General features: G+C 39.7%; 2 protein-coding genes across 12 annotated transcripts; both read left to right on the top strand.

The window, feature by feature from the left end:
* The first annotated feature begins 281 nt into the window (after positions 1-281).
* On the top strand, positions 282-5930 carry LOC124305072 (uncharacterized). Of its 8 annotated transcripts, none has more exons than XR_006908316.1 (3): positions 285-1247; positions 4538-5204; positions 5592-5930. XR_006908316.1 is itself a non-coding variant. In XM_046764086.1 (2 exons), exon 1 carries the CDS (start codon positions 715-717, stop codon positions 1225-1227), a length of 513 nt encoding a protein of 170 aa, XP_046620042.1. In that variant the 5' UTR covers positions 282-714; the 3' UTR covers positions 1228-1247; positions 5619-5930. The 8 variants fall into 8 exon arrangements, 4 of the variants coding, with proteins under 4 accessions (XP_046620042.1, XP_046620041.1, XP_046620040.1 ...); XR_006908317.1 differs by having other exon boundaries at positions 5619-5930; XR_006908315.1 differs by having other exon boundaries at positions 288-1247; positions 5614-5930.
* A 956-nt stretch (positions 5931-6886) lies between these two features.
* Positions 6887-12452, top strand: LOC124305451 (uncharacterized). Of its 4 annotated transcripts, XM_046764919.1 has the most exons (7): positions 6887-7779; positions 7983-8098; positions 8214-8903; positions 10102-11190; positions 11290-11620; positions 11845-12006; positions 12080-12452. In XM_046764919.1, exons 1-6 carry the CDS (start codon positions 7692-7694, stop codon positions 12000-12002), a joined length of 2472 nt encoding a protein of 823 aa, XP_046620875.1. In that variant the 5' UTR covers positions 6887-7691; the 3' UTR covers positions 12003-12006; positions 12080-12452. The 4 variants fall into 4 exon arrangements, with proteins under 4 accessions (XP_046620875.1, XP_046620877.1, XP_046620874.1 ...); XM_046764921.1 differs by lacking the exon at positions 12080-12452 and having other exon boundaries at positions 11796-11987; XM_046764918.1 differs by having other exon boundaries at positions 6888-7779; positions 11845-12452.
* Positions 12453-12921: the final 469 nt, after the last annotated feature.

Raw genomic sequence — 12921 nt, forward strand, 5'->3', positions numbered from 1 at the left:
ACGGATGTCATAATTTTTACTCTAAACGCTGCACTCTGTTACGAAACATGATTCATGGAACTGTGATGAGAAAAACCTTGAGGTACCCTCATTTCCGTCGCTTACACGTGGCACATTCTGACCGTGAATAAGGTGAAGGCTGTTCGTTGTTGATTGTCTACCGCTTCACGTATATCCCGATTTCTGTTAGGTGTCGTGCAATTACCAAATTACGGAATCTGTTTTCATTGTCGGTATAAAGGCTGCATGAACAGGGACAAGTTGTATCATTGTCCGGGAATATTTGTTAGGTGTTTGCTTACAGCGTGTTCGTTGTACTCATCGAGTAGGCGTGCGGTAGATATATAATGCGTTTCTGAAAACTGGTCGAAGAGATATGACTGATTAGTGCACCGATAAGGCTTGGATAACAGTAATATACGCACACACGTATAAGTATATATATATATAGGTTCGGCGTGCGCTGATTCAGCCGCGTTTCAGTCACATTCCAACCAATAAATCGTGAGTAAAAGTTTCGCGAAGCTACAAATGTGGATAAATAACGCCATTGTATAGTATTGCGGTAAAACGTTAACACGTTCGGTGTGAAAATTTGGGAATGAAATCGGTGAGGAACCCGAGGGTTTAGGTAATAGGAGTGATACGTGACGTAAAAGTAAGGCGCGATTAGCATTTGACGACAGTATTATCATTGCCGATGAACTTTGCGTAATGGGCGGCGAGGTATCGACGTCGTCGACGCCCCGGGTCGGGGACTGTCTACTGAACCCTGTACGCGACGGCAGGGATTCTAAGAGCAGCGAAATCAACGCCACGTATCCCATTGAAGTCGCGGGGGTGGAGAGGTCCTCAGTGGTCACCGACAACCGAAGAACGGACATCGGTTCTGAAATTGGTACGAGACATTTGGCCGGCGTCATGGCAGATGCAGGGAAAATGGAAAGTCTGGCTACAACGACGCCGCACGAGCATAACGAAGCAACGCCAACCCTGCGAGACGGTGCGGCCATCGGTAATAAGACGAAAGTCGACGACGACGTTAACCAAGGAGAAGAGATCCTACTCGACGAAACCGATACCGGTAATCCCGATCATGCCGAGACAGAAACGGCGGGAGCTCCGAAGAGCCGCGGAAAAAGAAACATCATTACCGCCCCGATACGTCAACCCTCATCCGGAGAATATCGACTGGACGCCAACGGGAAACCAAGGCTGGTCCTGTAAGGTCGACAATTGCTTGCAAGGTTCGTTCGTGGTGATATTCCTCTTTTCCTGCTTCTTCTTCCCTTGCGGCATAATACCGTTAGGGTCAGAACCAATGTACCGCCGGTGACATACTCGATCACCGAGATCACAAAGCCATAGAACACATCGCGTGATGGTGTACGGCGTATAGGCTATGGCGTAATACTATGTACGTATATGCCCATTGAACATGATACACTTAGGATAATTGTAACTTTCCGCGCGCAACGCTAATGGAATACTCCCGGAAGGTTTTCGCAACGTCCTCGTAATGTATAGGTAATGTAACATTTGGGTATAAGTTCGGAAGCTGCAGCGAGACTGCAGCGAGACAAACTGAACTCGAGGCTCGCGTATGGTTATGCGTAACGGCCGTCGTTTGTCGTATGTATATAGGTGGTGAAGGAAATTCAATACAATGTATGTAATATTGATATAGTTATACGTGTGCAATAAGGAAGTATGCTGGAGATGACCGCAATATGACAATATTATATATACATATACTTTGTTCGTAAAGGTATTCTCGTTGAATAGCGCTCGCGGGCATATTAAACACTGACAAGATTATTACTACTATTAGTTATTATCGACTTTAGCAGATGGTTTTGATGCCGTATTAAAGCTTTTTTTTTAACAGCCATTTCAAAAAATATCTTCTTCAATTTCAATCTGAAAGTTCTGAAATAATTTAACAAATGCCGACGCACTCTAAGGAAATTTTTCACCCAATAATTTCATTGGAATATACTTTTTATTTAGGCATGAAAATTGATAGACTCTATTTTTATAAAGCGTGTTCTTTCAAACATTTCGAGGCTTGGCCGTTAAAGGGTTCATGCGAACACACTAGACAAATAGGACCGCTCGTCCGTGGTGCGTACCGTAGTTTTTGTAACACGTGTATGGATTTTGCGTTTTTTCTTTGCCTCAGATCCGGGACTAAAGTAGCTGTTTTACAACCGTCGAGCAACGAGAATAGACAGCGGGCAAAAAACTTACCAGACCACGGACGAGCGGTGCTCTTTGCCCTTGTGTGTGTGCATTACGGAATCTTCGTCTCCTTCATATAATCCATCCTCTCAGCCAAACTTTCAAAAACTCTCCTTGCAGCTGCGTGGTAACGAGCGCCAGACAGACTCCAAGTCAATTGCGGTGGCGATTGAACGATCTGCCAGTTGAATGAAAAAGGTAATAAAAAAATACGCTCTTGTCAGACCGACTGTAACGTTACGGGTCCGTTGTGACGAATCTGGAGTAACCCGAGAGCCAATATTAAACTCTGTTCGGAAACACAGCAAATTTTGAATCGCAAATTGTTTGAATCGAAGCTTGCGCTCGTCGTGATAATACATTCATATTATACGCACGAATTAACGTATCATGTCTCATTGTCATCTCTGGCAGATTTATATATAATGTATACGTGTGATATATTAATTGTATAATGTATAAGCATTCGCTGCGATGCTCAAGACTCGACCTTTATTTACGTAACGTTTGCCGATGAGTGCCAATCAGTTTACATTATCGCGCCTTTATTGAACAAGCAAAGTGAGTTCAGCTCTCTGCAATACCAGGAACCACCCACTTGCCTTAAACGATGAGTGCGTCGTCTTATTGCCGTACGTCGCGTAACCCAACCGGGACATCTGTTTCACGGGGAATTTCTATAAAACGTACAAGAGATGCGTTGATTTTACTAGTCACGTTCCCGTAGCGTACATCAACGGTCGATGTAACAGAATGTCGATTGACGGAGTTCGATGCGTCACGGTAATCATCGGCTTGATAATTTTCGGCAGTATCAACGGAACGGCAGGGAGTCAAGACAAAACGGAAAATCAGGGTAACGAGGCACAAGTTCAAACTATAAATTACGACCCTGCGCGGCAGGCGTTAGGAGATCCGGAAACTGAGGCATCGACCGCGGTGTCGTCCGATAATGAGAGTAAAAAATATTCACTCAGGACTATGCACATCATTGCCGCACCTCTGAAACGGTGCGGTGCTGGCCGAAGAAGAGACGCCACCGGTGCATGCAGACCCGTGCTCTTTGCATAGCCCACGATAAACCTCTGGTGAGTGACTTCTCCAATTGGTTGTCGATCTTGATAGCCAAAATCTAATAGAACTGCGTGTGTTACGCGAGACGTGCACACGTGTATACGCGTAGGTAGCGAACATGACCGCGGTATGTCTTATAGTTTGTCCTCGCTTTGCTTCGTCATTTCAATCATGCTATTTCAAAATTTCAAGTTTCAAGTTTCAAACGATTGAATTGTTACACCGATTAATCCTGCAGCTTGCATGGGCTCGTTGTCGGCATTCGTTGTAATGAGCTTGCATATTCAACTGTTTGCCATTCGTTATATTTCATGCAACGTGTATAGGTATGTGATTAAGCATCGCAGACGTAATAGCGACCACCGTCGATTAAATTTTAATTGAACTGTTGAGGCATCGAGAAAAGTGATTTCTATGCAACTATTGCCATCTCGAGAATTTCATATGCTGTAGAATTTGATGACAGGCTTATTATATTATGAAGGGACTTACACCATCCAACAATGATCCAACTCTTGTTCTTCAGGGAATTGTAATGCTGCAGAATTGGTATCTGTTTATCCATCGACGATAAAAGTAATTAATCGGGCAGGTCAATCCGGAACGAATGTGGAAACACCGTAGCACGAATGCGAAAATTTCAAAAATTACACGATTCGTGTGCTCGGAAGCTGATTTAAGAAAGGGTTCCAGTGAGTTTTCTAAATTGTATAATTTTCAGTGAATTTTGACCTCACTGTTGCATTTCGCTTCAGGGGACTTCTTAAGGTTTTTCACTTTTCACAATTCCCACCGTCCAAGTATCCTGATCGGCTTGCAAAGTTTCGTTAACCAATCACAATGCCTTGGACGGTGGGAAATGTGAAACGTGAAAAACCATAATAATCCCCCAGATGATTTCAAATGGACTTCAGTAATATGCCTTATGAGAGACAGGTATTAATCCTCCACCTTCTAAACGAACTAGAGAAGTCGCGCAATACCTGGCGGAATGAACAGATTTCTGATAAATATTTATCACATGTGCTGCATAGAATTATATTTACAAGCAGACCTAGACTTTACGAATTATAACATTGCACAGAGTGGAATTGCGGTATCCTATCTACGGATGTTTCTCGAGATAAGACCTCCCATACGGAATATGTATGCCAGTAAGATCTTGTTTGCGGCAGCGAGTATAATTAATTCCAAGAATAAGTCAAGCGAAGCTTTTCTACAGTGCGGAGTGCTAGAAAACGACCTGAAGAGTTCACTCGAGTTTGTGCTGAGATGTCTCTAAGGAAGCCTACGAGTATGTTCGGGGGAAAAAGTTTGCGGCCGTGCCCTGCAATTCGAGTCTGTTGCCTCTTGGTCCTCTTACAACTGTTTACCTGTGGCAATCGCGTGATACTCGGAAGACACGTGGATGGCCGTTTTTCCCGTGGAGATTCCGTCGGTTCGTATTACACAAGCAATCGCGTTCCGGTTTTCATCGACACCAACGAATTATCCGGCGTGAACGGTGACGAAAGCTCGAAACGGTTGACTTTCAATGCTAATTACGATCCTCGGCGGTACCCGCTCCTGCAGGGGCCCACACAGGCCCAGCCGGAGGATTTCGTCTTCGCCCCGGACGTATTCCTTGAAAAAATTCACGAGGAACCGGGACACAGCAGGGATCAAGACGCCGAGGAGATATATGTGTACGCGGGGGACGAAGGAAAGGCGAAATCAAGAGATCCACTTGTGATCAACAGAAATATCATCACTGCCCCTTTCAAAACATGCGGAAAAGGCGAAAGACAAAATAGCAAAGGAAAGTGCAAACTTGTAATTATGAAGTAGAACCTGAACGATTGGCAGACGATCGTACATCTAATAAAACGTGCAGTATCCGTTGATCATTTGTACGTATTACAACTTACAATAAATTGCATACCTACTTTCGTGATGCGTATACATTTAACCATTATACACTCGTTATCAGAGGTACATACATACATTATACCTTCACACCCTACATACCTGTATCGAATAATTGCGGAAGATTCGACGCTTATATAAGCTACATAAGTATGTGAAATATACATGATATGGTTTACAGACGTTTTCAGAAAGACGAATAATTAATAGAAGAAAGAAACGGGATGATTGGTTGAAAGATTTTTATAAAACAAAGGGGTGAAAAACGAAAAATCAAATTCGTGTAACATTTTGTAGATTAAATATGATACGTCGAAGCTTGTAAAACGCCTTTCAACGAAGTACATGTATAAACATTTTAATTATTGCAGCATATTTCTTCATGTGTTCCAGCGAAGAATCCAACCAGGCAAAGAATCCAACCAATTTCAAACTTCCGACGTCTCTGACTGATTCCAACGTCACCTGTGCGTTGGAGGGATTTTTCACCGTCTGAAATTTACGGAGTTACCCGCTGATTTCGGAATGACGACAAAATTTTTGTCTGAAACAGATACGCGTGTATCATATTACACTACGTTGTCGGACGTAACGATGAAATCAGCTACTTTTCTACAGTGAACATTGTGCACCCTTATCCATATGAGTTGAACTGTAATAATCATTTTTCACGTGAATAAATCGGCGTTTTCCTGCCATTTACCTTCAAATATATATTTTGATCTGTTTGAACACTCGTCCACGAAAAATAATCTATTGCATAGATTTTAGGTATGTATACATATACATGCATATAGATACATACGTCAGGATTGTAGCAAGCTTTCCTTTTTTCCAGGGCTAGACCAAACTTCACTGATTTAAGATCATTACAAAAGCGTTCGTGCATAGAGTGCAATAAAATTGTAAGAATCGCGTAGAAAATGAGCGCATATGGATATTACTATCATCGATTTTGTGAGCTGCCGCACATTGAAGCGTAAGCAAAAATTTTTCAAAGCTGATTGGCAAAGTAAAAGAGAATTAGTATTGCATTTCATCCTGATCTTATCCTGATGCATATATGGTAGAATTTTTTGTGACTTATTTATTCCTACACAAGGAAGCAGAGGGAACTCAGCCGGATGGTTGTTGTTGTTTGTGTAATGATAAATAATAGTTAGAGGACCTTTACATCGCCAACTCATCCAACTTATAATGAGGTACATACATAAAAAAATCAAAATAGACCGAGAAGCTTGAGTTCAGTAAATTATGATTGATCAGATTGGGTATAATATATTTTTAAGGTAAATGCAAAGCTCTTGAGGATGCCTCGCTCTGAATCCGAATGATTGGTACAAGTTTAACCACGGATGAGTGAGTACGACGTTATAATGGCAGGACAGATATTTAACGAGTTACACTTAGTTGGAATTTTCGAAAATGTTGGTTTTTAATTTTCGACGATACTCAAAATATAAAAGATCAAAAATATTTTCTTCAAATTTCAAGTAGGTCCGTTTAAAATTGAGGGAGTTATCGGCGTTTTATAGATATATGCTTCTTCGCAAACCCGACAACAAAATGGGTGGCTGGTTGCGCCTAATTATAGACAATCAGAATTACACCCTGCCGTCAGTGCTGTTAACTAAATATCGGAACGCACTTATGGCGCCACGTCATTCAGAATCACGTTCAGAAAGGTCTCAAGCGCCGCGCCGAACGTGGACTGTCAATAATGAGGTGTGAAATCTGTAAATTACTTGCGTATGTCCACTGCTGCCATCCCACTTCCTAAATTATTGCAAAAAGGAAAAAAATTACCATAACGTTACGCTGATTGATGAAGTATTAGCGAGAAAAAAAAAAAAATGGAAGACAAAAACGTAGGTTCCGTGATGAGCTAACAATAAGATTGGTGACAAATATGGTCTGATAATTTTATGAGATAATAAAAAGAGAACGGATGCAGACGTACTCGACTCGTGAACATTGTACTGTACAATATGCACGTGTGTACGTACATGCATACGTACATACATGCATACATACATACATATTTTGGAAGCACGTGAAGTTGAACGCAAATGTAAAAATACGCGTCACAGCTAGTTCGATCGACACGTTGGTTGGGATCGTGGTTCGGATCGTTCGGATAAACTTTTGATTTCTAGATTACGTCAATTCAAGCAATTGGCCGAAAAGTTTTTCTCTTCGTGCTCGAGAAAAGTAGTAGGAGGCAAATAAATCAGAGTAATCAAAGTCAAATAAATGTTATGGTTTCGACAAAGTTTTGGTTTTTTTCCTAACCATTCCGCGGGCGATAACGAGCCGTTAGAGCCGCGCATTATTTTCGGGTGTGTTTATTTACCTTGGAAATCCGATACCTGCCAATGTTATTGTTCATTGATATTTGTTTTCACGTTTTGCAAGGGAAAATAGGTAGATAGATTTTTTTGTTTACAATTATCATTACTGTTCATTCAACAATGTCGACCGGCGAGGGAAGTTCAAAGCAAAGAAACCAAATGTCAGCCAAGGAAATTGAAGCTGCCGAAATGGCTCAGGAACTGATGAGTAAGTTCACTCGTTTGATCATTGAAATCTGTTTCAAGTTTTATTATTCTTCAAATCCAACCTCTAACTGTGGTTCATCATACACCAAAAATTCCAGGTAAAATTCCGCCTAACCCCCTCAATTCGTAGATAACTAACCCTCGTCAAGCAAGATGGGTTTTCATTATTTGGTCATTTTCATTGTACATTCCAATCTTCTGCAGGTATGGAAATGTACGAGGATGGAATGGGTTACGACCAGATGAAACAAATACTCCAGGTCATTAATGAGTCCAGAGATATGGCTGGTATTGAACCTGAGAATCGTTCTTCTCAGGAGGTAATGATAGTCTTACTTTAATTGAAATGCACCATTGTAAACATTGAGGTGACGAGTTAGAAATCAATACGATTATTTAATCGCAGAAGGTAAGGAATACGTTTGGTCATTTCAGATGAGTCAATACTCTCAAGAAATGACGGGGACAGAAGTGGCCTTGCAGGGTAATGCGAAGCGAGACTTGCTATCGGATGAGAACTCGTTACCTAAACCAAGTTTCTCTTATCGCCAACAATCGGATAAAGTATCGCCAACAGCGTCTAGTCGTAAATCAGTTTTAGATGGGGAACCGGTCGAAGAAATGTCTTTATCATCGCCCGAATTATTTACGAACGAAGAGCGTAATCTTAGGCGGTCCAGCACGGATCCTGAGTCGATATTCGACAAACTGGTCAAAGAAAATACGATGGCAAGCGGGGAAGTTGAGGAAACCCAAACTGAACCATTGGTTAAAAATGCGTGGCAAATTGTTTCAGACATATCACAAGATTCACAAAATTCCCCGAGTGCCAGTTTCAGGGTTAACGTTGAAAATGCCAAATCTAGGAAAAATCAGAGGGTTGAAAGGTGGAAACTGGATCCTACCAAATCTGTCATTGAGGAAAGTGACGTACCTCTAAGACAAAAGGACAGACCTGTGATACAGGAAAGAATACCTTACAACTTCTGTCATCATAGAAAGGCCTTGGATGCAAAAGAAAAACTATTGAACGTTCTGACTTATCAATTAGGAGAAGTCGCCGATATATGGAGGAGAAAACACAGGCATGATGCTTCAGAGTTTCAATGGGGGTCACCCATCAAGGTGGGTACCTCCATCCAATCAGTTTCATATCAATCTTATCGCTGACGGAGCCGATTCTTCACAACAAAACTCAATTTACTACACAAAAAAGTTTCTATTATATGAATTATCACTGTGTAATCAAGCAAAAAGCAGTTTTATGCTCTTAAATATTCATCATATATACGATACGTTTGATATACACAATTTACATTTATGCTGACATGTAAATGTTGAATAATGACGTAGTTTACTGAAAAGACTCAAGTAATTTGCGGTCGTTGCGGTAATTTTAGTAGATTTTCAATATATGTACACATTCGCCTCTCTAATTACCGATGAAAAGTTACCGATTTGAAAATATTTTTATAAGCCGTGACAGTTTTCAATTTTACAAAGAGAACAGTTGCATCAGATTTATATTTATTTATCGCATCTCTCTTTAGAATTACATACAGTTCAAATAATGGCGAACTGAATACTCAATCTGATATTTTTTCAGTGGTAGATTGTATTTAATTTAAAATAAAACAAACACTTCCAATTCACGTCTTCCTGTTATTAAAAAATATTGTTACACAATACTCCACGATCCTTTTTTGTTCACATACGTATGTGAATGTAACATTTGTATATATTATGCTATGTATATCGTTGAAATTAGAGCATTTAATTCTCGATCCTGAAATACAATTGGCGGGTTGTAAATTTTTATTTTATAAAACTAATGAAATTATATATTGGATTTTTTTTTATTGAGACAACTAGAAGTGATTTCTTTTTATTCTGTTCTTTCTTAATTTTCGAAAAATATCGTGATTTCAAAGTTAGCATTCAAACTAATCTTCAATCATGGTTTAAAATGTTGAGAATAATATTTAAGACGACCCACATGATTGTTGTTGAAAATCTATTGAAGCGCCACTTTTTCTCTAACTTTTAACATACGTATCTTAGTCTGCCTTCTGTTCAACAACGCCTTATACCGCTTGTACCATTAAGCATTAAATACTGTCTCTCACTTTAAAACTTAAACCTACATCTGTCGCAGTTTCTTATTTACTTAAAATTGTACATACATGTATAATGAGAAAAGCATCTTAGTGTTTTAAAATATTGTACTTGAATAATAAAACAAAAGACAAGAAAAACGAATGAATTATATATTTCCTTACAAACACGAAAATAAAGTATCTAATTCATTTCAACGTTTCTTTAGGTGGGCACCAATAATGGTAGCTTGGACAAGAAGCCTTCAAAAGAAGAACCGAGTACGCCAGAAAGGCGGACAAGTTTCGTCAAAAATCAAGAGTCTTCTTTGACAAGGAGAAACCAGGATCGTCTTTGCAAACGTAAAGCTGTTGATCACTTTAGAGATGTAGCACAGGATCAGGTTGATAGTGATGATGAAAATGAGAGTATATTTGATACAAAGAAGAAAGCTAAAACATCTGATATGTGTTGGGAACCCCAAATGAGATCAGGGAGCTCTAGCGGTTGCGAAAAACATCTAACACGTAGCGAAAAAATGTTGAATAATTTGAACAAAGTTAGAATAGAGGAACCGTCTTTAATAACTGCGTACAACAGCGATGACTTTGACAACAACGATTTGGCAAGCTTGCGAAAGAAGAAGTATACGAAGAAAGTGGAGGAAGTTGATCGCATCTCATCACCCGAGGACTTCGTGCCTAGGCGCATCGTGCCGCCTAACCCAAGCAAACCTAAATCGGCACAGGTTGCACGACAAAACGGAGCAAAACGGAAAAGGAAATGCCCTGTAAAACAAGACGCGCAGGCCGTGTTGGAAAAAGGTTCAAATATAGGAACGACCGCAGCAGCGAGGGGTAAATTTAGGAATCCGTTTTCCAAAGAAACCAAGAGTCCGATTAGAACGCTGACCGATGGTGAAATAACAAACGAGCTCCATGATGATGAAACTGAGGAAAATCAGGGCGACATAGAAATAAAACCTTTGAAAGTGAAAGGTTTGTCAAGTAAACTGGCTCTCGGAGCATCGTGGCTGCTGCATAATAAAAACGCTGAGGCGAAATTGGAGGCTATTAAAATGACAGAGCACGCCAAACTGCAGAGTGAAGAAATAGAGAAAAGAAGAGAAATAGCATTGATCAGATTGCAGAAGGATGAAGAGGAACGAAAGCAGAAACAAGCAAAAGAAGATGAAATGAAAGCTAAAGAAGAGAAGTGGAGAAACGGCGAAGTCATTCGTAATAAGAAACGCAGAGCGAGGCAGATGCAACAAAAACAGGCAGATGCAGAGAGGCACCGCCAAGAAATTGTGTTCACGGTTTGTATTATGAACTTTTCCGGACATAGCATAACTAAATTTCAATTATTGTGGAATAAATAGTCACATTCATAGTCCATGTACTTTTGTCTTTCCTAGGACGATGATGATGATAACATCCCCACATCTATCAACATTAACCAAAAGGCTATAGAAGAACGAGTTCAATGCCCAATCTGTCTTCTCGAGTTTTCGAAAGCAGAAATACAACAGCACGCCGCTGACTGTAACCAGTTTGATAATGTCGCGATACCAGGTGGTAGCCGTTCGCCAGCCAGTAATGACGATTTTATGATAACTGATGACGATCAACTCTTAGTTTGCAACATTTGCTCTAAATTCTCAACAAAGGACGGTATCATCTTGGAGGATCACTGTCACCATTGTTTGTCGAAGGAAAGGGAGAAGCAGAGTAATCAGACTCAATTTGGTATGTAAATTACGAATTTCTGAAATATAATTAACAATTTTGGACAACTATGATGGGACGTGTAATCATTTTGCTTTAAACTATTTATGTGCAATCTTCTGCAAATGCTGAAAAGTCAGATGGACAAATATCAGAAGAAAAGGAAATTCATTAACTAATCTATTTTATATAATAGCAACATCATGTGACCTCCGCTAACGATTGATTGATCAACTGAAATTCAGATTCACCAGACGCACGAATAATCGAAGTTCCAACATCACCGATACGCTGTTTTATTCCAATCAGTGAGCAAAGTGAATCCTCTATAAACTACACGGAGCAATTTCTTCGGCAAAAAAGAAAACGAAAATCGCCTGCAAACATAAAGCGGAGGCAGTGACTGGGTAGCTTCTTCCTACTTCAGCATTTAGCTTCTACAACGTACAGAAGAATTTCAAACAAATTCGTACATTACAGGTTCTTCACTTAAAAATCAACGAGAATTTTCAGCCTATGTAAAGAGTCATACACGTTGTATTCCAAGCAGTTTTCTTACAAACACAGGCTAATGTGCTTTTGGTAATTATATGGATATAAATTACCGAAGCTATGTACAACAAAACGTTCTCACCAAACGTTTGTTTGGGTACCTAATTGGATTGTAAACTGCAAATCCATTCATAAATTGAACAGCATACAGTTTCGTGGTGTTGCTGCTAGATGCAATCACGGATTGACTGATGATAATAATAATAATAACATTAGAAATGATGATAATATGCCAATTATTTATATTACATATGTTACAAGTAAATTTGAATAAAAATTACGTGCGGTTATACAATTGAAATTTAATACACAAGTTGTTTTACATATGGTTTATCGATATTGAGTAATATTAATTCCTTGTTGTTGGTCATTGTGGGTAAAGAAGACTGTTGTAAGTATCATGATTACATCGCGCATACATGAAAAACCTTAATCACAGACAGAAGAGTCTCAAAACAAAAGCTATCATCTTGTGATAAAATATAATTTATCCTTTCCACTCTTTGATGATGACCACCTGCATATGACATATGTCTTCCGATAGGTTTCGTTCGCATAACTTACTCTTATTTTCATTTTTCGCTGTCACAGCGATTTCGGCCTGAATGTTAATTTTTATTTTGCGCCGCAATTAAGCGTGTTTTATTGATTTGTTGGGTCAATTGAATTTCCTAGGAGCCCCCCGTCCCCCTCTATCAGGTCAAAACATTAAGTTATTGAATATAAAATATAATGGACGAATTATATTCAAACTTTTTCTATCATTTTAA

This window comes from Neodiprion virginianus, chromosome 5 (genome assembly GCF_021901495.1).
Source record: "Neodiprion virginianus isolate iyNeoVirg1 chromosome 5, iyNeoVirg1.1, whole genome shotgun sequence".
Classification (NCBI taxonomy): Eukaryota; Metazoa; Arthropoda; class Insecta; order Hymenoptera; family Diprionidae; genus Neodiprion; species Neodiprion virginianus.